We start from the raw sequence: 25,731 nt of genomic DNA, 5'->3' as shown, positions 1-25,731 counted from the left end.
AGGAAGGGTAGGGCGAAACCTGATTCTAGGCGGCCGGTGTCATTGGGGATGTTAGAGGTTTTGACGGCAGTGTTACCACAGGTGTGTTTTTCTTCCTTTGAAGTTCAACTGTTTAAGACGGCGTTTGTGATGGCCTTTTTTGGGGCATTGAGGGTGGGCGAATTGGTAAGCCCAGCTAAGTCGGTGGCTGGAGGGTTAGGCGTCTCGGACGTGGCAATGGGGGTTGATTCAGTGACGTTGCTCATTTGCAAGTCAAAGACGCATCCGTTGGGCAAAGGGACCAGGGTAGTACTGGGAAGTGTTCCGGGCTTGGAGTTATGCCCGGTTAAGATCATCCGGGAGTGGTCGTTTTTACGGCCTTCTGGGGTGGGTGCTTTCTTGATTCACGAAAAGGGGTTGCCACTGTCCAGGTATTAATTCCTGGCGGTGTTCAAGAAATGTTTGGAAGTGGGGGGTTTCTCTGTGGCGGATTATTCGTCCCTATAATTTCGCATTGGGGCGGCGACAGAAGCATCGCGATGGGGTTTGAGCGATCAAATCCTGCAGCGGATGGGGCGTTGGGAGTCTAATCGGTTTAGGTTAAATGTTCGTCCTCACCTCCTGTGTGTGTGGGGGGGGGGGAGCTTGTCCCTTTGTTGTTGTGTTTTATGTTGTTTTATGGCGGATGTCTTTCCGGGGTATGTGCATGAAGGGTATGTGGTGCCTGTTCCCTGGGTATATGTCTCCTTTCTTTCTTTTACAGGCCCCGTGTGTCTGATGTGGATCATGGGCCATTCTTATGTGCACTGGGGGGCAAAAAGGGCATTGGTCAGGCCAGAGGGAAGGCAGTTGGGTTTTTCCCGGGCAGAGGCTATGATTCGGTGGATAGGGATCCCAGGGATGCTGTGGTCCAGGGTATCCAGCATTATGCTCGTCTGGATAGACCTCTGGATGTGCTCATGCTACATGTTGGGGGCAATGACCTGTGCCTTAGGGCCTCCAGGGAGCTCATCAGAGATGTAAAATGGGACTTCCTCTGTATCAGGGTGCTCTTCTCGGACACGGTAATTGTCTGGTCAGATATTGTTGGGCGGGTGGCTTGGCGGAGGGCACGGTCAGTGTAACGTGTGAACAAAGCCAGGATAGAAGTTAATAAAGCGGTGGCAAAGTTTGTAGTCCGCAATGGGGGGCTGGTGGTGCGCCATTGCGAGTTACAAAAAGACGTTGACCTTTACCTAAGGGCGGACAGAGTTCATCTTTCCGCAGTAGGAATAGATATGTGGTTCCTGGGGCTCCAGGATGGATTACAACGGGCCTTGCGGCTGAGGCGGGTCGCCTACGCGTGAGGAGTCACTGGTGGGCGGCTGTGGCAGGGGTCTCTGGTTCCTGAAGGTTGGAATGGTGGTGGTATAGATATATATGTGTAATATATGGTGTGGTAAGGGTTGGGTCCTATCTTGGTATGGGTACCTTCCCCATATGGTAAGTTGGACTATCGGTCATCGAGCTGAAGGTGCAAGAAGGTGGTAAGCAGTTGTCACTGAGCTGTATCCTTCGCGGCTAGTGGCCAGGATGCTGTAGTGGTGTTGGTGGTCAGCCGATGAGATAGTGGTACCTTCTTTCAGGAACCTCAGACATAGCAGTAACATGCTTTGGTTATAAATATTGTTTTATACATATATTTGTTTTATATATATATATATATATATGTATATGTATATATATATATATTTAAAGAAAAAGTTATTTTATATAATGTTGTTTTGGATTTAATAAAGGGGCCTTTAGTGGCCATTTAATCCAGACAGTGTGTCGTGTTTCATTGGTAAGGAAAGAATAATCATGGTGTTTGGTTAGTGGGGGGTTGTTGGGTTAAGGCAGCTAACAAATCAGCCTTACACCAGTCATGCCTATACCATAAAAATAAAATAGTCTTGGAATCTTAGGTCAACTTTAAAATAAGGTCTGCATTATATCCTTACCTGCTGTGTTCTCTAATCCATGAACAATAGTTTCCTTAGCCTGTCCAGGAGATAAAAAAGAGAAAACATTAAAGTGGAGCTGCACTCCAGATTTTAGGTCCATGCCCCCCTTAGCAAAAACAACAGCCATGTTTTTGAGGGGGCTATTTTTTTGGGGGGGGAGGGGTCATAATCCCAAATTAGCACAGTGGCAGACACACACACAAATAATTCCAAAATACTGTATATACACTTGCAGACACACACATAATTCCAAAAGAACACACTGGTAGACTCACACAAAGAGTCCCAAATTAACACTCTGGTAGACACACATATAATCCCATATTAACACACTTGCAGACACACACAGAATACCAAAATTAACACACTGGCAGACACACATAAAGAATCCCAAATTAACACACTGACAGACATACAAAAAGACACATAATCCCAAATTAATACACTGGGCTCTGATGAAGCTGCACTGATGGGCACTGTTGAGACTGCACTGATAGGCAGAACTGATGAAGCTGCACTGATGAGGTGGCACTGATGGGGCTGTACTGGTAATCAGGGTACTGATTTTCAGTGTAAATGTGCCCCTGTCACAGGAAAGCCACTTATTCACTTTCCTTTCCTCAGACACTGATAGTGCTGAGGAAAGGAAATGCAGATAACCAGCATTTGTTTACATGTAATCAGCGGTGATTGGACACAGCTGATCACATGTTAAAGAGCCTACATTGCCATTGGTCAGTGATGTATTAGTGACAGTTATTTAACCCATTTGTGCTGCAGCATAAAGGGGTTAAATAACACTGCCACTGGTGCCACTGCCACTAATGCAGCACAAAGGGGTTAATTAACTGCCACTGGTCACTAATGCATCAGTGACCAATGGCAACACATTAACCCCCCTCCATGCTGCCTATTACAGTACAAATAGCATTGTATTAAGATCAATTACCCCCCCCCCCCCCAAAAAAAAAGCTAACCACTAAGATCACACAGTTAATTAAAGCGGAGTTCCACCCAAAAATGGAACTTTCGCTTTTGGAAGTGCTACTTAGACACTTTTGAACAGCTGCATTTTCAGTCTGGGAAAAGGGTAGTAGTGTTAGATGCACTAGCATATTTATGCTAGGTTCACACCTATGCCTTTTTGCGGGCTGTGTTTGCTTGGGCAATGGCAGCCCGTGCCTGCATTTCTGTAAAAAAAAATTAAGGTGCATAATAAAGTTCTCCAACTCTGGCAAGAGTCCATCTTGTATTGGTGGTGGATCAAGTGGTGGAATTGGATCACTATGTGTCTATGACCGGAACCATTGTCACGATTGCACGCAATTTGTTTGGACTACTTTGAAATATACTCAACTCCCAATTATTATTATTAGCGCTGCATATTTTGTATTTGAGTTTGGGCAGAAAGCCTGTTATCTTTAATTTTCCTTTAGTAGACCAATCACCAGGTGAAAATAAAGGAAAAAAAAAAAAGAAAACCAATGCAGCCAGCAGGTCTAAGGATTGGTAAACTGTGATATAATAATTTTTGGGGGGGTTTAATACTGCTTTTAGGAAATTACGTTTTTACATATGGTATTTCCATTTTTGTCAATACAATCTGTATGTGAGGCTGGAACTAAAGAGGAACGTTAGCTCAAATTTGCTCCCTGTATCTCTTTCAGTTTTTTTCATACCTTCAGCTTTCCTGCTCTCACCCATTCACTGAGCTGTAGAGTGGCAGATTCAAATTGATTTGTATAGTTCAGGAGCAGAAACATTTCTCTGTACAAACATAAATAAAGAATATCAATAGTTAATACTTCTATCATGTCTGTCATGCATTAAAACCAACACATCATTACAATGAGCATGCTCCTTCTCTCAACTGTTGATATGCGCCACACTGCATCCCACCGCCATATCAAATTGGCACTGGGTTGGAAGCCGAGTTACTCTAAAAATTGTACTTATAAAAATCCTATGCTGAGAGAAATATGTAGGATGCCACTGCTGACCTCCTTCAAATGCTAGTTGTCTGACTCTCTCACCGCGTCACTATTTTCCGATTCACTGACCTGGAGCAAGCATGCAGCATCTTTGTATATTTGTTAAAAGAGAAGTATGGACTTTCAAAAAATAAAAATAAACATTTATACTAACCTAGGTGGATGCAGCATCAATCCGATGCTCATCTGTGCCTTGCCGGCTCTGCAGTGAGAATTGAGAGATCAAACACCGCTGATCGCTCAGTGCTCCCCTCCACTCTGAGCAGAGAGCCGTGACTGTCGGTCAGTGCTCTGCCCACCTGTGCTCACTGGAACGCCAGACTGTGGAGGGGGGCAGGGATGGCTAGCTCAGGCTGAGCCACATGCCAGTCCAGGCATCTGGGTGGATCCCGACCATTTCGTCTGAATCTTTTCAGAGCCTAGACCGGCAGAGTGATGTCAACCAACAACAGACTTTGGCCCGCTATCAGCAGAAAACAGATCACAGGAGTGCAGAACTAACTGCACTCTTGTGACCTACAAGAGACGTATAGCCAAAATATAAGTACCTGATATAAATAAATAAATAGCTTTAGCTATACTTTTCCTTTAAGGGTCAGTGGCTCAGAAAGCACTAAAGTCAGAAAGTAAGCATGGTAACCAGGCAACTAGCATTTTCAGATTGCTAGTGATGATGCGCAGTAAGGCCTCATTCACATGGGTGTCCTATAGCATATGCCAGAGCTGTGTTTGCCTGTACAGGGATGCACAAGTGTTCCACGCAGCCTTATGCAGGTAGTTCCATTTATGTCAATTGGGACACATCGGCTGCATGGACATGGCTGCTGCTCCCAATTTGACAGCACATCTCTCAATTTATCCCTTAATGCCTTAAAATTAATCCAGGACAGATTTCCTTTGAAAGATTTAACTAGTAACATAGAGAGACCATTTACCCTATGCTTTGCATTAACACATGTATGTTGACACAACACAATGTGCAATTAAGTAGAACCATGGCCTCCCATTAAAAAAATATGTGCTGCAGCACTTAATTATAATTGTATCTGCAAGTACAGTTATCATTTGCACCCCCTGCAAAGTCCCACAAATACCTCTCGAACATACCAGTGAAAGCCACCTAATGCAGCTTCCTGTGATGAAGTGGAAATTATGCTGTACTGCTTCTGAATTAAGAGCAGAGTTGTCACACTCATGTAGGCTGTGCCTGTATATACTACAGTGGGATGAAAAAATGACCCACTGCAAGGGATAAGTTTACATTTTCCTGGAGTTGGGCTTTAAGGTAAGCTATGTTTTGGCAGCCTATGAAAGGCATATTTTATTTCTCCTCATCTCCTTTTTCTCTCCTTCACTCTCTGCCTTCCCCTTCTCTACACCCCCCCCAATCCCCTTACCCAATCCCAGTGACTCTTTTTGAAAGCCAGGAAAAACTAAGAGAATAAAGTTCTCTTAAGAGGGCAAAAACACAACACTATGGTAAATACAGACTAGCTTTATTAGTACAAAAATACATAACACACCAATAAACCTAAACCAGGGGAAGGGGGCGCAGATTAATGGCTTATTCCCATCAACTTTGATCAGTACACTCAAGTCTTTCACCCACCCACCTGTTATACCACTTTCTATGGCTGATGATTGAAGTACTATTACCACTAGGAGTCCTTATCATAGAAACTCAGTGTTCCGATCAGGAATTTTCAAATATACTATTTATCTTCAACTAGCCATGCTACTCTACTACTAGTGTCTGCAAGTAGTGCCTGTGGTGTGTATGTGTTATGTGAAGCCACGGCTCCTTATGTTTTTAATCTATTTACAACATTGTCTTTATTTTAATCGGTCTGTGTTAGCCATTAATCTGCACCCCCTTCCCCTGGTTTAGGTTTATTGATGTGTTATGTATTTTTGTACTAATAAAGCTAGTTTGCATTCACCATAGTGTTCTGTTTTTGCCCTCTTAAGAGAACTGTATTCTCTTAGTTTTTCCTGTATGCTTATAGGGCAACCAGAACTGCATTCTGCGGGGTGCACATGGATGAAGGTCTATACTCTCTTGTTAAAAAAATGTTCTTTATATCTATAAGTATTTATTAAGCTTGATCCAGGCAACTGGGGTTCGCCCCAAAGACACCAGTTGCTGAAAAATGCCATGGATAGACTCTGTATTAAACAGGGACTCTACCTCTGCAGGTATGCCAGGGCCGCTCGTAGCCTAAGTTAGGGTTGGGGATGTAGGAAAGAATAAAGTTTGGACTTTGTACATCTTTTGCATTTTTCAAGTAAAGTGTTGAAACCTTGTTCCCGTCTGGTCTGAAGTTACTAAAAGGGGTGTTTTGCAAGTAGCCGGCGCCATCCCATGGTTCAGGTCACTAAGATACTTTGGGGTATGAAGACATCAATACAAGATCAGTACAGTACTGTGTGAAGACACAAGGGTTACCTAGGGTAACAGAAGCTACCAGCGGCCTGTCTATAAGCACGTGCCTGAGATAGGTGAGATAGCCTCTTGCAAGAGGGAGTTGTTGTCGACATTCTCTCCATGAGAGGTTTGTCTCTGTAATGATATCACCTACTAGACACCTGAAAAGCTGTAGCATTTTGTTCAGGAATCATTTGTCAGCCATGACAGTTTGGCAGAATAGTTACACATTGCAGTAGTAATCTTAACCCCTCCCTCCTTCCTTACTTCATTGAATTCATAGACTCACTTAAAGAAAAAACAGTATCTCAGCTTAGAGACATATCAGAAACCAAGGCTTTTGGTCCTTAGCCTACCAGACTTTGCCTGGAGAGGATGTAGTGTCAGAGGGTCCCTTGCCTCCCAGGCCTTCTGTCTGGGGAAAAGGTAACTATAGAATAGATTGTAGGCTCATTCCAATTCATCCTAAAGATGATCGGGGGCGTGGCCGGAAGCGGATGGAGGTGAGAGGAGTGGAGTGAGTGAGTGTGAGAACCCATCCCGCTCCATGAAGCCCAAGAAGCCTTGTGGTTAATTGATCCACCCTGTACCTGCAAGATACCTGCAAGATAGCACTGGACTTCTGTCCCCCCCTGCTGGGCTATCCCGATCCTGGGTATACTCTGTGGGATCCCGAATCCTGGTCTGCTGAGACTGCTGGAGCGGCTGCTGGAGCGGCGGACGGGACATTGTTCGGGACGGTGTGGGGTCGAGGAGTGACACGGAGCTTAGCGGTGGCAGCACAAGTACCGCGAGAGATGAGAAAGTGAGTGAGAGCTCGGTCTGGCTGCCAGTGTGAGTGAGGAGACGGAGCCTCAGAGAGACTGCTGCAAGCAAGTAACAGGTACACAGTAAACGTATCCTGATTTGAACTGTGCTGTGGAATGTTAGCTGAGCACTGATGAGCATTGACGGGGGAACCCTGAAGAAAGCCCCTGAAGTCTCCCCCTAGGCTTGATCTCTGTTTAAAAGTTGGGATTAAAGTTCCCCCCTGTAGTGTGGAAGGGAGGTACTGTGCTGACACCCCCTGTTGCTTCTTGGGCTGTCCTATCTTTTTACTGCTGGGTTAACAACAAGAACTGTGAAGGGGTACATTAAGGGACCCTAAGTGGACTGCAGTATAGGAGGGGGACTGTGAGTTCTGGGGGGAGACCTGATATGGTATACAAGAACACTGTATGACTTACTAATATCTGTTGCTGAGGGGGTGTGAGGCCAGATACCAGACCAGGACTGTTGATGTGCAACTTTGAGCAAGCTTGATATTTAGTAAACGGCCAGGCTGGTGGAAAGGAGCAATTAAAAAGATATCAACAGCGGCGGCGCAAGTGTACAAGTATACAAGTGGTTTAAAAAGAACAAGATAACCCGGTGAAAATCAATATGACAGGGAGAAGAAAGGGAGATGAGCACCCCAATCAGGAAAATATGGGAACTCAATCCTTGCGGTCAGCTAAGGACAAGGAGAAGGAAAAAGGCCCTCATCTCACTGTGGCGGGGGCAACAGCAGCAGTGGTGGCAGCTTCCGCCAAACTAGAGAAACTGGTCCTTGCAGCGGAACATACCCCAAACAAGGGAGGGCAGCAAGCTCAGACCAAGTCAGCAATAGACAGGAAAAGCCAGGGACATGCGGGTCAGCCTATAGGTATCTCCAGTACAAAGAACCCTACCACGAAAAGTTCAGGAGCCGTCAGCAAGGAATCGGAGGCCTTGGCAGCTCCAATCTCCACGGTGGAAGGAGAACCCTCCCTAAAAGATATCTTTTTGGCAATAAGTGCATGCAACCACTCTTTGGGGGCACTGGGAGAGCAAATGAAGGACATTAAAGAGGAGCTGACCCTAGTACGTCAGGATCTTAAGATGACAACTGAAAGGGTGACGGAAGCGGAAAAGAGAATAAGTCTAATAGAGGATGATCTGCTCCCTATGAAACAAGAAGCAAAGATCTGGAGGGAAAAAAATCGATAAGCTTGTAGGGAAAGTCGATGAAATGGAAAATAGACTTCGCAGGAACAATGTGAGAGTGGTGGGAGTCCCTGAGGGGAGTGAAGGCCCGGACTCTATTGTATTTTTGGAGAACTGGATGTTGGGGGTATTTGGAGGCGAGACATTTACGCAGCAGTTTTCTATAGAAAGGGCGCATAGAGTTCCGTTTAGGCCCCCCCACCGGGAAACCCCCAAGACCGTTTCTAGTAAAATTTTTAAACTATAAGGATAAAGTATAACTCTTACGTAAAGCTCGTGAAATGGGGAAGATCTTATATAAAGATGCTAGGATATCAATATTCCCCAATTTCTCCCCGGACCTTCAGAAACGCAGAGCTGAGTTTCTGGGGGTTAAGCGTAGCCTCCAGAAATTTAATGTTTCATATGCCCTCCTTTACCCGGCTAAGTTACGGATAAATGCTTTAGGGGGTAGCCAGTTTTTTGAGTCCCCTGCTAGTGCGTTAGCATGGCTGGAGGACAAGAAGGATCAATTACCTAAGAAATAGAGGGGATATACTGCTGAAAATTAACATTTATTAACTGGGCATAATTTGAATTAATTAAATTGTATTAACATTTATATAAATGGAGTGGGGATGGTTTGGGGACACGGTAAATGGAAGTAGGTTTGAGATGGAGTGTGTTTATAATAAGGTTTTTTTTTTTGAGTATAAGGGGGGAGGGAGGGAGAGGGGGTGGGGGAGGGATGGGTGGGGGGGGGGGGAGGTACGGAAGGGTAGGTGGATATGGGTCGGCCATTAAAAAAGCCCGGAGGGGTAACCTAGAGTGGTATGGGAAGGTTGGGAGGGAGGAAGGATGGGTAAATAAATTAGCATATGGGAGGGGTGGGGGGGTGGGGGAGGGGCAGGGAGGGGGGCAGGGGGTAAAGAGCATAGGAAAATTAAAATGCAATATAAGGTACCAAGTAACACATTAAGCATAAGGTATGACACTTTGTATAAAGACACAAAGGACACGGATAATGATATTTGTAATGAGATAACTGATATTACGATTAAGCACTGAGGTAGATTTGATAGGGAATTAGGTATTTTTTCTCTTTTTTTTTTTGGAGTAAAATATGGGCACAATTTATTGAATATGGAGAATACTCCCATACTTGGTCATTTTTTTTTTTTCGCAGTGATAATCTTACTCGCAAATAGCTAATGGGAATAAAGATTGGCTCATGGAATGTTAGGGGGTTGGGTACCCCCTCAAAAAGAGTGCAGGTATTTGATCTGTTAGACGCACTTAGAGTAGATATTGCTTGTCTGCAGGAAACGCAAATATGTTTTTTTGCACTGTATGATAGGGAATCAGGAATGTATATTAGCAAATATCTATAACCCTCCACCCTTTAAATTAGAAGTTTTGTATAGTTTGTTGGAGTTTGTTGTTGACAAACCAAGGATCCCTGTTATTGCAGTAGGGGATTTTAACGCTGTAATAAATAAAGAATTAGATAAATTTCCCCCAGGAAAAGCGGGACACAGTCCGTGTGGGATTCGAATGGGCCAGTTTCTTGAAGAGGCTGGGCTGATGGACCTGTGGAGAGTGAGAAACCCCGGGGTACAACAGTTTTCGTGCCATTCTAGTACCCACTCCTCACTTTCAAGAATAGATTTTATTTTAGGTAATGATATGGCCGCTTTATTGGTCAAAGGTATAACCTATCATCCAAGAGGAATCTCTGATCATTCACCGGTGACAGTTATGATGGATATCGGGATAAGAAAACAATGGGGTATTTGGAAACTGAACCCAGTATGGCTCGAGATTCTTGAGGACCCGAAGGAGATCATAACTAAGTTGAGAGAATTTATAGACCTAAATGAGGACTCAGTAGCAAGAGGGGTGATGTGGGATGCGCTGAAAGCGTATCTGAGGGGAATATTGATCCAGCAGATTTCAAGAGCAAAAAGAGCATCAAAGGTTGAGGAAGTGAATGCTAGGGAGGAGGTCCGAGTAGCAGAAAGGGAGCTTGTGGAAAATCCATCCCCGGAAAGCTATCAAAGGTGGGAAAATAAGCAGTCAATATATAAAGAGGTAATGTTTAGGAAATCTGAAAGTAAAAGAGTATTCCAAAAACAAATAATATTTGGAGAAGGGGAAAGAGTAGGGAAGATATTAGCTCATATTGCTAAAGTAGATGCGCCCCCCCCAATAATTCCCGCCATTAGTATCAGGGAAGGTGAGATTACATCCCAACCAGATAAAATTAATGAAACATTCAAGAAATATTATGAAGAATTATATAAATCCCAGGGGCCAGTGGTAGGAGAGGTAATGGAAAGATTCTTTAGGAAAATGGAGTTGCCCTCCCTTACGGAGCTGGATATCGAGGTCCTGGAGGTGCCAATTTCATTTGAAGAGGTTAAAACCACCGCAAAACAACTGGCCAATCAGAAATCTCTGGGTCCTGATGGTCTCCCGGCAGAGATTTATAAAAAATATGGGGAACTTCTACCTGAACTTCTCAGGGTGTTTGAGTGGGCATATCAGGAAGGGAGGCTACCCGAATCAATGACTGAGGCCACAATTATAATGATACCTAAAGAGGGGAAAAATCCCTTGGAACCCGGATCGTATAGACCTATCTCTTTATTATGTTCAGACGCAAAAATCGTGGCAAAAATTCTGGCCACTAGGCTTCAAAAAATAATCCATAGCCTAGTCCATTCGGATCAAACAGGTTTTATTCCCCAGAGGTCAACAAGTGAAAATATAAGGAGGCTCTTTCTGAATCTGCAGATTCCAATAGAAAACATGGGTACTAGAGCTGTCATGATGTTGGATGTGGGGAAGGCTTTTGATAGTCTTGAATGGGGATTCATCTGGCAGGTTTTGAAGGTATATGGCTTTGGCCCCTCATTTAGGAGATGGGTGAAAATTCTATACAGTAATCCCATAGCAAGGGTCAGAACTAACAATGTACTCTCTAGTAAGTTTCAGTTGGAAAGAGGCACAAGACAGGGGTGTCCTTTATCACCCCTGATCTTTGCCTTAGCTATGGAACCAGTGGCCGCTGCGCTAAGACAAAATAGGATGGTGGAGGGATTTCGGAGAAGGACCAGGGAGGAGAAGATCGCGTTATACGCGGATGATGTCCTTATTTTCCTGGGGAATACGGAGGGGTCATTAAGACAGGTGATGGGAGTCTTTTCAGACTTTGGGGAGGTCTCCGGCCTCACCATAAATTGGGAGAAATCTGTCCTGCTACCAATAGACCCCATCAAACAAGGTACTATTCTGGAAGAAACCCCATTAAAAATAGTGGAGAAAACCAAATATCTAGGAATCCAGGTAACAAGGGATTTACACCATTTCTTAAATAATAACATGGCTCCATTATTGGAGAAATGTAAAAAAAAGGTTGATATATGGAAAGGACTCCCATTGTCGGTAGCTGGAAGGTGCAACTTGGTTAAAATGCTGTGGATGCCCCAACTATTGTATATCTTACACAACTCACCAGTTTGGATATATGGTAAATGGTTCAAAAAAATAGATATGTTGTTTAGAGGGCTTGTGTGGAGGGGGGGCACCCTAGGATAAGTCTACAGACCCTACAGTTTGCAATGGGTGAGGGGGGCATGGCGGTCCCGCATCCACGTTGCTACTTTCTGGCGGCCCAATTGCAACATCTGAGAACAGGTAGTGGCCCTATGGGTAATAATAACCTAGGTATAATGACTACAGGTGCACCCCACAGATGGGCGCTGGAGGTGTTGGAGGCAAACTCGTTTGTATATAGGACTCCCACAGTTAAACTAATGCTAAAAATTTGGAATAGTATTAAAAGTCTGAAAGATATGGAGGGGGTAGCAGGAGGTATGCCTCTTTGGGATAACAAATATCTCCAAGAATTGACAAAGATAGGAAAAATCAAAACATGGGGGGTAAGGGGGATAACTAAATTAGAGCAATTATATAATGGTAATATGCTGAAATCCTTTGCCTCCCTAAAAGAAGAATTTGGTGTCCCGAAGCAGTCATATTTTAGTTATATCCAAATTAGGCATGCACTACAGGCCCAGTTTGGGGAACAAGGCGAGCCAATCACCCATCCCTCAGATGATAGAGAGTTTTGAGGGATCAAGAGGATTAATAGCTTAACTCTACCAACATATCTTTAAAAATAGCAGGGAAGGGCCAAATAAACTTAGGTGTAGAGGGAAGTGGGAAAGAGACCTGGGGATAATATCGGACGCCCAGTGGAGGGAGGTGTTGAAGGGGGGCCACCAGGTCTCGGTCTCGCCAGCTCAGAAATTTTCGCACCTAATGTTATTGCATAGGGCATACTATACCCCCCAAAAACTGTTTAAATGGGGGAGAAGAGTAGATCCCAAGTGTCCTAGATGTCAAATGAATGGAGATTTGTTACATATGGTATGGAAATGTCCTAAACTATCCCGCTACTGGACGGAAGTGATTGAGGATATAAATAGGTTTTTCAATCTGAGTCTTAAACTAGATCCAAAGCTATGTATTCTAGGGGTGGGGGGGAATCTGGGTAATGGGAGGGACAAAATAAAAGCAGTGCGGAGATGCCTATATCAGGCAAGAAAGGGAATAACCAAGAGATGGCAAGCTGAGAAACCCCCTTCGGTAGTTGATTGGCGTAGAGAAGTGTCGGAAACAATAGGGAAAGAAAGGACAGTGTTTGTAAGGGCAGGAAACTTAAGAGAATTAAAAAAAATCTGGAATCCCTGGCTAATGAAGGTGGCCCACTCTACGGAGTAAACAGAGTAAGAAGAAGATAGGGAGGATGTTGATCTTAAGATAGGTGTAGTAGTAATATGTAAGCACAATAATTTTTTCCCTTCTTTTTCTGGTGATTATATATAAGAAAAAGAGTTTGGTACAAGGTATATATAATGGTGCAATGGGGGGGGGGAGTAGAAATTTACTTTTTATAGTGTGGACTTATACACCACATCGGGTATTAAGAGGTTTTATTATTGTTTGGAAATTTGTATACTGAGTAATGTGATGTACTGTGTTTAACCATGAATAAAAATTATCAAATTTAAAAAAGAAACCAAGGCTTTAGCCTGTACCGTGCTGTAAACAGCTAATTGAGTCACAGCAGGATGTTTGGTTCTGCTGCCCAGGCCTATCGTAAAACTATAACCAAATCCATTAAGAATACACAGTTGCCATCAAAGGATACCCAGAACTAATGAGGGTTGTAAAAAGGCATTCAGAGCAGAAGTGACCTTTCAGAGACCTCTGCCCATTTAAAAACTGCTGAGAGTGGCATTGTTGCGTAAGTGACAGCATGGTGTGAGATTGGCCGGTCCTTGTCATGAGTTAGTGACAATGACAACAGGAGCAGACTCTCGCCACAGAGGTCCCCTATGCCCAGGCGAGATAGAGTGAATTGAAGTGCACGTATGGATTCTGCGCTATGTGCATGGCGGGACCCCATACTGTTACTGGTAGTGAGGTAGCGGTGATACACTGGACAGGTGGATGTGGATAAGGCTCAGTGTGTCCCTACTAAATGCAAGTTACAGAGAAGTTTACATTGAGGACCCCAGAGTTACCCGGAGAACAGTTATGGTGCAAGTGTATACGGTATACATCAAGCTCTAAAAGCAGAGGCCCGCCTTAGGGTCAAGTATTCTCCCATGGCAGCCTCAGCCTTGTCCAAGGCACTGATGAAAATGGCACAAGAGCAAAGGTAACCTCATGTGATCCTAGCATAGCCCAGAAGAACTCACCCCAGGGTAGGCCTCTCATGTGACACTTGGCACCCAACGAGAAGGGAAACATGCACCACAGCACCCTACCCCCTCCCAGCACATTGGGTGAACTATAATGCAGGTGTGCTGCAGTGCACTTTAGATGTGTGTTTGGGTGCAGCTAAAGTTGATTGCAGTGGTGGCTGGTGTTTTTTTTTAAGGGGGGGGGCGGCAAACAATGCACCCACAGCAACCCCACCCCCACCTTGGCTGGTCGGGTTACCCACATTCCCCCCCAGTCGGCCCGGCACTTACCCCATCTGTGGCGTTGCGCTTCCCTCTGAGCGACGGGCAGCGGCTTCTCCTGTGTCTCCTACTCGGCATCACGGCAGCCGTGCATCTCCTCCCTCCTCCTCCTAGGCCAATAGGATCGCTTCTCCTTTCGGCCAATCAGGAAACAGGTCTTGCTATTGTCACACCCTTTCTTGAAGCCCATTAGAGCCTCTGGCTCTAATCACATGCTTCAATAAAAAAAAAAAAAACCCCATTGGAATCCATGCGTCTGGCGCCCAGCATGTAAATTAAATTGCCGGACACATGGATAGGAGGGCAGTGCCCCTGCACCCCTAATGGAGTGGCCACCACTGTTTGATTGGCAAAGCACCACAATTCCCATCTAGAAGGCAATACCATGCATAATAAAGAAAAACACTTGTATGTTTTTCAACTGTAAAGTTAGCAGTTTTCCTTCACTTTCCCTTGAAAGCAAATCACTACATTTAGTTTTCCAGGAAAATATCAGATTTACCAAATGTGTGGCAGACTGCAAACTGTTTTTCTCTTTTCTTGTACTAAACACATGCTATTAACAGAAACTAGGAAGCAGCTACTGAAAAACTGAAGCAGATGATAATATAATATGGCCACTGCCTGCAATTGCAATGCTACACACAAAAAGTACATACCCTTACCTAAATAAAATCAGAAACACTTACCTTGTAATGTTACGTTCTTTCAAAGTGTTCTCAGTCTGGGGCTCGAGAGTAAAAGGAGGACTCTTGTTATACTGGGAGATCTGACCACATAATACCAAGTGACTGTTTTTCTTCATCTATGCAGAACAGATATAAATAAACTTAGTGTGTTTCTTTACCACTTGACAACTGGGCACTTAAACCCCCCTCCTGCCCAGACCAATTTTCAGCTTTCAGCGCTGTCACACTTTGAATGACAATTACTCAGTCATGCAATACTGTACCCAAATTAATTTTTTGTCCTTTTTTTCATACAAATAGAGCTTTCTTTTGGTGGTATTTGATCACCATTGGCATTTTTATTTTTTGCGCTATAAATGAAAAAAGATGGAAAATTTAGAAAAAAAAGCATTTTTCTTAGTTTCTGTGATAAAATTTTGCAAATTAGTAATTTTAATTTTTCTTCATAAATTTTGGCCACAGTTTATACTGCTACATATCTTTGGTAAAAATAACCCAAATTAGTGGATATTATTTGGTCTTTGTGAAAGTTAGAGAGTCTAAAAACTATGGTGCAAATCATAAAAAATTGATCACACCTGATGTACTGACAGCCTATCTCATTTCTTGAGACCCAAACAAGTTAGGAAAGTACAAATACCCCCCAAATGACCCCTTTTTTGAAAGTAGACATTCCAAGGTATTTAGTAAGATGCATGGTGAGGTTTTTGATGTTGTCACTTTTTCCCACAATTCTTTGCAAAATGAAGATTCTTTTTTTTTTTCCCCACAAAATTGTCATTGTAATAGGTTATTTCTCTCACATGGCATGTGTATACCACAAATAACACCCCAAAATACATTCTGCTACTCCTCCTGAGTATTACGATACCACATGTGTGGGACTTTTTCACAGCCTGGCCACATAGAGAGGCCCAACATGCAGGGAGCACCATCACGTGTTCTAGGAGCATAAATTACACATCTAACTTGTTGACTACCTATTACACTTTTGAAGGCCCTAGAGCACCAGGACAATGACATGTGACACTGATGTGGCACTGATGACAAATGGCACTGATATGTGGCACTGATGTGGCACTGATGACAGATGGCACTGATACGTGGCACTGACACTGATGTGGCACTGATGACAGATGGCACTAATACGTGGCACTGAAAACAGATGGCACTAATACGTGGCACTGATGACACGTGACACTGATGACAGATGGCACTAATTTGTGGCACAGATGACACGTGGCACTGATGACAGATGGCACTGATGACAGATGGCACTAACATGTGGCACTGATGACACGTGGCACTGATGACAGATGGCACTAATACGTGACACTGATGACAGATGCCACTAACACGTGGTACTGATTACAGATGGCACTAATACGTGGCACTGATTACAGATGGCACTAATACGTGGCACTGATGACAGATGGCACTGATATGTGTGCGGGAGCGCGCAACGCGGAAGTAAACAGGAGGACGTCCAGGGACGGCCTCCCAGCAATTAGCGTCCACGCTGCAGCCGTCTTTCGGCTATAGCGCGGGCCCGAAGAGGTTAACCACAGTGTTCAGAAAACTGTTTTATGGAAAGAAAAACAGGAAATCTACATTATTACTGAACATGGCAGGGTCTTCAAGAACCAATACAGCAAGTGCGTTTAAATGGGAACCATAGTACTCAGTTGTGTTGTAAATCTATAATGTTTTTTTTACATTATTATTTTTTAAGGTACTTATATAGCGCCGTCAATTTACGCAGCGCTTTACATATACATTGTACATTCACATCAGTCCCTACCCTCAAGGAGCTTACAATCTAAGGTCCCCAACGCACATTCATATACTAGGGCCAATTTAGACAGAAGCCAATTAACCTACCAGCATGTCTTTGGAGTGTGGGAGGAAACCGGAGTACCCGGAGGAAACCCACGCAGGCACAGGCAGAACATGCAAACTCCAGGCAGGTAGTGTTGGGATTCGAACCAGCAACCCTTTTTACTGCTAGGCGAGTGTGCTAGCCAGTACACCACTGTGCCACCTACATTCATTTTAGAATGTAAAGATCAACTGAAGTGTTGGTATTTATTACTAATGCTGCATCACTACTACCCTGTGCTGGCAGCACGTTGAAGGATCAGACTATTGATGTCACACACAGCACAACAGACCAGGTCTCCAGCAGTGCGATACTCCCTCCTTCACAGTGCTATCAACAATGCTGCCTGTTCCTTTCCTGGATTTACACAGACACACAGAGACACACCTCCAGCTCTGCAGCTCTCATTGGCCCTCTTATGACTCACCCCTCTCCCTTCCTGGCAAACTCTCACAAGAGTGAGAGACACGCTGAGCATGATTTCATAAGTCTAGGCTTTTTACCAGACAAGAAACAGGAAGTGGGCTGTATAAGGTATTTACTGGCACAAAAAAAAATGTTTTACTATCCAAAGTTAAAACAACAAGGGCAGAGGATTTAATAGATGGAAAGATGAAAAAATGACTGAAGTTCCACTTTAACTGGTTGTCACCCAGCCGCAGTACATTTACTGCCGCAGGGCAGCACAAGCAGGCTGGATTACATACATGTACATCATCAAACCTGTTCTGGGTTAGAAGCATGCTGTGTGCCACTCCTGCAACTGCTGTGTCCACCAGACACTGCAGATTGCAGCTCCTGGTACCTGGCTACTTTGAGTGGCCAGGGGATTATATGATTGCTAAGCGATCACAAAATCACAATGTCAACAAAGCTGTTATGAATAAATTTCATTCATAACAGCTATGATCCCTAAAGTAATGCTGTAATTGGCCCACAGCTATCACATGGTCAATCACAGCATCCTGTGCCATGTGATAGCTGTGGGACAATCACAGCACACAATAGTAAATTACAACAGCCGGCCGATTGAGAAAGCGCAGCGCGATTCGTGCATGTGCAGTAGGAAACTGGCAGTGAAGCCGCAAGCCAAGATGGCGGCGGTAGCACCCGAGAGCTGGTTCATGAATCGGCCCGGGTGAGGACACTGCTGGATGCCTGGCGGGTAAGTACCCTAATACTAAAAGTCAGCAGCTACAGTATCTGTAGCTGCTGACTTTTATTTTTTATTGGGGGGGGGCTTAACTTCTCTAAGTAAAACAATCTAAAACACCAAATATGTTGTGTTTTTTTGTGCGGCAAGTTCAGCTTCCATATTTAATTATCGTCGTTGGCAACACAGGATACCTATAAATACAATTTATAAATATAAGCAATGTTTATTACATTGTAACAGGTTCACCTAATTGCCCACCTCTTGCCGACACACAAGGGCCCCTGTGAAGAGGGGGCTCCTTTTTTGCAGCCCCCCCACTCCCATTCTTCCAATGCAACTACTGGCCAAGTAAAATACTTGTTCATTATACGATTTACACATAGAAGTATGGGAGAATTATATGGTAGAGAGGGCTAACCTGGCCCTATACTGATAGGTCATCAACCCAGTCTAGTCTGTAGCATCAAGAAAAAAAGGAAAGTAAAGGTTGTTCAAGGATGGCCCATTAGTATCAAAATTACAAAAAATCATCTAAAACATAAAAAGTCATATAAATCACAGATCTCAATTGATATCACCATCTATAGATATTTTTTTAGGTATAGAAGTAGCAAATACCCATTGTCACCTATCCAAAAAGTCAATGCGTTTTGCGGTTGTTGCCGTTTATTCAGGACTTCACATTTTTAAATGACAGATGCCTTGTTACATATCATTTCAATACCTAACAATAATATACAGTATAGCTGGGGAGATGGTCACAGACCCTAATGCCCTGTACACACGATCGGACATTGAAGGACATTCCGACAACAAAATTCATCGGATTTTTTCCGACGGATGTTGGCTCAAACTTGTCTTGCATACACACGGTTGCACAAAGTTGTCGGAAAATCTGATCGTTCTGAACGCGGTGACGTAAAACACGTACGTCGAGTCTATAAATGGGGCAATAGCCAATAGCTTTCGTCTCTTAATTTATTCTGAGCATGCGTGGCACTTTGTGCATCGGATTTGTCTACACACGATCAGAATTTAAAGGATCGGATTTTGTTGTCGGAAAATTTGATAGCCTGCTCTCAAACTTTGTGCGTCGGAAATTCCGATGGAAAAAGTCCGATGGAGCCCACACACGATCGGAATTTCCGACAACACAATTCGATCGCACTTTCTCCGTCGGAAAATCCGACCGTGTATACAGGGCATAAGGCTGTCGGGTGGCAGATAAGGACAGCAAACAGAGAGCACCCTCCAGGATATCCAACACTCAGTCACAAGAGTCCACAGAGGTAGCAGCATGTGTTGTATAATGCAAATGGGGAGAACTTTTATTCAGCATATGGAAAATTCCCAATCACAGGGTGTGGTGCATTTATCTCTACAACATTATACATCCTATATCCATATTGAGGAATGGTTTTGAAAATACATAGAATCAAACCATCAACCAGCAGATGTAAACGGTTTTTAAGGAGGAGCTCCACCCAAAAGGGGAAGCTCCGCTTTTTTGCTTCCCCCCCCTTCACTATCACATTTGGCACCTGTTTTTGACAGGAACACATCCCCACTTCCAGGATACCTCGCTGCCGCGAGGTCCCTCGGAAGTTCCTTCCCCCGCCACCGGGCCATTCACAAAGCACAGCATGCTTCGCGCATGCACAGTAGGGAACTGGCTGTGAAGCCGCAAGGCTTCACTGCCGGTTTCCCTTAGAAGGAATGGTGGTGGCAGCAACTGAGAGCCGATTGAAACATCGGCTGGGGTGCCGACATCATCGGATCCCTGGACAAGTAAGTGTCCTAATATTAAAAGTCAGCAGCTACAGTATTTATAGCCGCTGACTTTTAATTTTTTTGTGGGGAGGCTGGAGCTCCGCTTTAATAAGCGCATCGATCATCAATCCTCACATTCTGGATAAGTGCTTTAAGTCAGGAAAAAGGAACCTATTCAAATACACCACCACACTCTCCCCTTCATGTGTTCATGCATGATACAACACATGCTGCTACCTCTGTGGATGCAAAACGCGTTGACTTTTTGGATAGATGACAATTGTCATTTGCTACTCGTATAAAAGATGAGAAAGGGAGGCGCTAACTAAGTGTAGTATTCAAAGTTCAGCATTTAATGCACAAGGTAAAAACACTTACAAGATCTAAAGAAGATTCATGCCCATCAAGATCTGGTCCGTCCTGGTGGTTCTATTGCTGCTCTGCAGATTCCACAACCAGTCCAGTAGCTGGTGGAGATGTGCGTCTTGTGGGTAGCTCCTTTCTCTGCTCTTCCACATGTTTTACAGAGGTTCTGGACACACTCTGAGGATGGCTGCCTTCTTTTAATAGCTTGTCTTAGTCATCAGTATGGACTATTGGACTTTGCTATTACAGCCATTGTTCATTGTTTTATATAAAGGACATTTTTGTAATAAAATATACATGTTTTTATGAATTCAGTGTAATTTTGATACTGATGGGCAAAGCACATGGTTCTGTCCCACTTCTGAGTGTTGTCACATGGGGGCAAGAAAGGAGTCAGCCCTGTGCAAGCTGTAATGCCGCGTACATACGATCGGAAATGCCGCCAGCAAAACTCAGATAAGAGCTTTTTTGTCGGAAAATGCGACCGTGTGTATGCTCCATCGGTCTTTTGCTTGCAGAATTACAGCCAGCAAAAGATTGAGAGCATGTTCTCTATTTTTCGGTCAGGAAGTTCCTATCCGAAAATGCATTCGTCTGTATGAAATTCAGACGCGCAAAAAATCACGCATGCTTGGAAACAATTTGACTCATGCTCGGAAGCATTGAACTTCATTTTCTCGGCTCGTCATAGTGTTGTACATCACCGCGTTCGTGATGGTCAAAAGTTCAGAGAACTTTTGTGTGACCGTGTGTATGCAAGCCAAGCTTGAGCGGAATTCCGTCGGAAACACCATCCAATTTTTTTCTGACGGAAATTCCAATTGTGTGTACGCGGCATAAGTCAATCTTTTTGGCCCATATTAGCAAATTAGTTTATTTATTAGTAAATAAAACATGCATATGTCTAGGTACCTGACTGATAACAATGTCACTGATATCTCCACCAACATTGTCGAAGTAGATATCCACACCATTTGGACAGCAGGCCTTTAGCTTGTATGTAAGTCCTGGCATCTTGTAGTTCAAAGCCTCATCAAAACCCAACTCAGAGGTCAAAAATGCACACTTTTCGTTTGTTCCACAGATCCCTATAACACGGGAGCAGCCGAGAAGGTGACCAATCTAGAGAGGATTTGAGAGAATGAAATGAGAAAAAAAATAATACGAGTCATGGATCTTCTATTTGTGATATACAATACATACAATATATATGAAAAAGAAAACACTTGTACAAAACCATTAGATGATCAGATGCAATTTCCATCCAATTGTCAGTTTTGCAATTGCCCTAAGACCCCACAAAATGCACTACTGAGGACAAGACAGATAGGTGACAACACTTTATTTTCCTTCACAGTAACATACCACTTTACCTGCCCAGCCAATGAACCAACACCACCAGCAGCACCGCTAACCACCATCGTCTGATTAGCTCCAGGAGTCACATGTCCTTGTTCCCTTATACCAATTAGAGCTGTTAAGCCAGTACTTCCAAGAAGACCCAGGTAATGAGACACGTGTCCATCCACAAGACTGGGGTCCAGCTGTGTTTAAAAAAAGAATAACAGTTACAGTCATTCAGTAATTTATAGTACATTTACGAGAGCTATCTTTAAAGCTGTGGGATGTGTTTTTTGCACATGGGGCTGCCTAAGAGCAGTGCATCCTTCTTGACATTTTGGTGTATCTGGGAGGGAAAGGTGCACCTTCCAGCTGCTGCAGGTATAATGTCAAAGTCTATGGCAGGCTGCGGTTGGATGGGGCTGATGGAATGACATGGAATGACATGTGACCGCCTTTCAATGCAGTAACACTCTGACCTCAGGTTGCATGAAAATGCACCCCCCACCCCCAGGGGGTAGGTCCATTATAGCCAACACTGGATTGAATAACATTGGTCACCAAACTATCCTAGAAGACTTGGGCCATCTAGTAGTGGAAAGAAATAACTGAAAGACAAAGTTCTATTTTGAAGGTAACTATTGCAGCAAAAGCTGTTTTTTTATTTTAGTATTATGGGGTCATTCTTGTACAGTGTCTTTTAATTTTGTGTTGCTGTTGGGGGGTTATATTTTCCTCCCTTCCTTTCTTCACCAGGACAACCTCCCCAAGCAGCAAGCAAAAAAGCAGTTGTAGTAATTTTTAACTCTCTCCAAAGCTGTAAACAGCTGTAAAGCTGTCTTGAGTTGAACTTCAATTTGTGAATAACTAAGGATACTGGATAACCTTAAAAATACAGAGATTTTATACAGTATATGTAGCAAGGTCCCGGGGCCCCTGGGGCCTAATGGTGACCTCCAGAGTTAGGGACAGCTGACATCCTTCTCTGTAGATTTGGTTACGAGGCATGGTGGGTGTAATGCAAGGTAGATTCATGGGCGCCAGACACTTCTTGAATGCAAAAGAAATTTATTTTCTCTTGAACAGAACTGGGGGAGAGAGGGTTAGGGCCAGGACACCCTTTAGTAGTTGCAATGTTAATTTGGCAGACTTTGAGACTTCTATAGACAGCCATGCAGGGAAAGGAATCAGCAAGACACCACATCTGCATGAGTATGATCGTTGTTTCCTATGGCAACAGTCTTATAACATTTTCTAACACAAGTTTTAACAAACTCCTTTACTTCTTCTATAATCTCCTCTTGTAGATCTTCACTCCACTGAGCTCCCAGTCTCTCTCACTAGACTTGTTCATCCACTGCCACTGATTACCCTGAGCTCTTCCAACCTTCGCACACAGTATCTTCCTCAAGCGTCACCCCCGCGTCCCTGCTGGATCCCTAGCTTGGCACTCACATATTCTCCTCAAGCGTCACCCCACTGGCATTCTCGGTCCCTGGCTTGGCACACAAGACTGCTCTGCAAGCATCGCCTCCGCTGGCTGGGTCCCTGGCTTGAAACCTGCCGAAGTTTCCTAATTGTTCACTGTCCCCGGTTGGTGAGAATACTGCTCTGGTGCTTGCTTTGGCTACTCACTGTGGTCCCTGGTAACAAGGTGGATGGTCCCTTAGTGGTGACAGCTTCCCCTTTACCCCTGACCACGTCAGGTTCTCTGGCCGGCAGAAATGTCACTTTTGGTTGGACTGCAAGCCGCAGTCCCAACCCTGCACTTCTCTCTTGCTTCTGGATAGGCCCTCAGATGTCCCTGGGATAGGCCTCAGGCTCTGGCCTAGCAGCCCAGGGCAGTACAACACACGTCCACCCAGACAGCTGTCCAGGTGGCACAGAACCCAGATCACCTGACCTCACCCAAATAAATAGGTACTCTCAGCAGGCCAAGGGCCCAATAAAATCCCTGCCCATTGGCTGAGACACCCCATTCATTCCTAATCTGTCCTTGCAATGCCCTTGTTTTATCTAATGCCACCAGATACCCGGCCATCTAGTGACAGAAGAGAGAAGTGCAGCAATTCCAGAATTAGGGTGAAATCAATTGACCTCCTATCAATTGGCCAAGGCAACTATCACTCGGCAAATAAATTTACTAGCAACCCTGCCTAAACATCAGGGTGCTACATATAAAGAGTGATTAATACTTTCAGGTGGACTGGGTTGAACATGACTTACTTTTTTCAGTGAGCTGCCATCCAAGATGCATTTTGTCTGCCAGGGCCAGTTAAAATCTGAAACGATATCCCCAACTTTCAGCTGGTTGCTCTTGCTTTTCTCAACCACTCCAATGCCATTACTGAAAAGGACTTCAGAGATCTTCCATATCAGAAGGTAGCTTCCAGCTGATTCTTCATTCATGCAATAGCGCTAAAAAAAAACCAAAGGTGGTATCTACATTGGCAACTGGTAAAGCCTCAGGCGCAGATGTTATCCCTCTAGAGGTCTATATTAGATACATAGACATTTTTGTTAACTTGTTTTTTTTTTATCAATTTTACTGTTACCGTTGAGTGGTCTGCTCTGTCCAGGACAGCTTCTTTACGTCATCGTACTCTGGCTTAGCAGTGACATAGGCTGACATTTTGAAGCTGTGTTAAGACCTGTATGTGTTCCTAAGTCTTTTTTATGGTTGCCAAAAAGAGAATGGCCCTTAGACTTGACAAACTGGCCCCTGCAGTCTCTAAGAAGTCAGTGGATAAACACTAACTCTTAAATATGGCAGATTGGCTCATGGAGTGTACATAAAGTCAATAGCAGAAAATTGGCTCCTAGGTTTGATAGATGGGCTTATGATCTCTACATAAACTCAATAAAAGAACATTCAGTTTTTTTATATTGGCTTGTGAACTCTACAGGAAGTCAATGGAAGGAGTCTGGCTCTCAGATTTGATAGAATTCTACAGTAGTTGGTCTCAGTGTGTATACAGTAAATTAAAAAGTAACTGCATATTTTACACCCCGAAAATTATAATATTTTGCAGCTTGCCAGGCCTTAGATGAGGTGCCTGTGTTAATTTTTTTTCAGGCTTGTTTCCTTTCTACCCAGTAATCATGTATCTTTATCTATGAAAGGAGCCATGGTTGTCATCCAGGTTGGACTATAAACAGTAATAGGATAACATTGTTTTTGGCTCCAGTTTATCTCATGGGGAGTGACAAGAGCACTGCATTTACTAGTAAAACCAGCCATAGATGGAGCGCATTTCTTTTCTGCAACCACAGATTGCCTATTCGATTCCCCCATCAACACTGACAGTGTTAACAGGGGAATCCCTCCCACCAAACAATTGTGTTCTCCTGGCAGGGGGTGGGAGAAGCTGCCTCCATCGGCAGAAGACAGTAAATATTGTTAGCGGCTATAACAGCAACTAGCGATAATCACATGTAAAATCCGGCAGGCTGGTTGTACCCAAGTTGCTCTATCGATCAACTTGAGTACTTTCAGCCTGCAGATACATGGTTAGAATCTCGGCTGGTCCCTGCTGAACCGGCAAGATTCAAACTGTCTATGGCTGGCCTAAGATCAACAGGTATTTTCTGTACTTACTAAAATTGTTCTTTGCCTGAAAAAATAAAACTAATGGAGCCACCACATCTAAGGATTTGTAACCTGTAATGTACTGCATTTTTGTTCTGGGCTTAGTCATACTGTAAAATAAATGTAATAAATGTATCACTCTGAATGTGATATCTCGTGCCCTACAGAAAAAAAAAGTGTAACCTGCTTACCAGGTAAGGATCTACAGAGAGATACAAGGTTTTGGCCAAGACTTGCCCATCTGAGAGGTCTTCTTGAAAATCAGCTTCCTCTAGGCGAAAGTTTTCAGGCACCGGCTCCTTATCAATTCCTGGATAAGAGAATAAAGTTACTGCAAAATTTCACATACACGAGTCATAATAGAAACCTGGAGGCTTACATCACTAGCCTCTTAGTAATGGAAGCCTCCAGGTTTCTCTTATGATAGGATGAGTTTAAAGAACAGCTGTACCATCCCATTATACAAGCGAGCATATGCTTGCTGCTTGGTTGTCATCCTGATCCACCAGCTTCACAACTTTGAGTCACTGAATTGGAACA

The 25,731-nt window shown here is 43.9% G+C and overlaps 1 protein-coding gene across 2 annotated transcripts in view; it reads right to left on the bottom strand.

Annotated features, from left to right (window-relative positions):
• The window catches only part of LOC141117664 (prostaglandin reductase 2-like), a 57,845-nt gene that overhangs the window by 6,362 nt on the left and 25,752 nt on the right, over positions 1 to 25,731 (bottom strand). For both annotated transcript variants that reach the window (XM_073610629.1, XM_073610630.1), the window contains exons 3-9: positions 25,383 to 25,501; positions 23,829 to 24,020; positions 21,635 to 21,805; positions 21,174 to 21,383; positions 15,091 to 15,206; positions 3,644 to 3,731; positions 1,962 to 2,001 (exon numbers count right to left, since the gene is read on the bottom strand). In XM_073610629.1, the coding sequence (XP_073466730.1) occupies positions 1,962 to 2,001; positions 3,644 to 3,731; positions 15,091 to 15,206; positions 21,174 to 21,383; positions 21,635 to 21,805; positions 23,829 to 24,020; positions 25,383 to 25,501 (936 nt within the window). The remainder of the gene's footprint in view (positions 1 to 1,961; positions 2,002 to 3,643; positions 3,732 to 15,090; positions 15,207 to 21,173; positions 21,384 to 21,634; positions 21,806 to 23,828; positions 24,021 to 25,382; positions 25,502 to 25,731) is intronic.

This window comes from Aquarana catesbeiana, linkage group LG13, assembly GCF_042186555.1.
Source record: "Aquarana catesbeiana isolate 2022-GZ linkage group LG13, ASM4218655v1, whole genome shotgun sequence".
NCBI classification, from domain to species: Eukaryota; Metazoa; Chordata; class Amphibia; order Anura; family Ranidae; genus Aquarana; species Aquarana catesbeiana.
The sequence above is the reverse complement of the archived record's forward strand: the minus strand, read 5'-3'. Positions and strand labels throughout refer to the sequence as shown.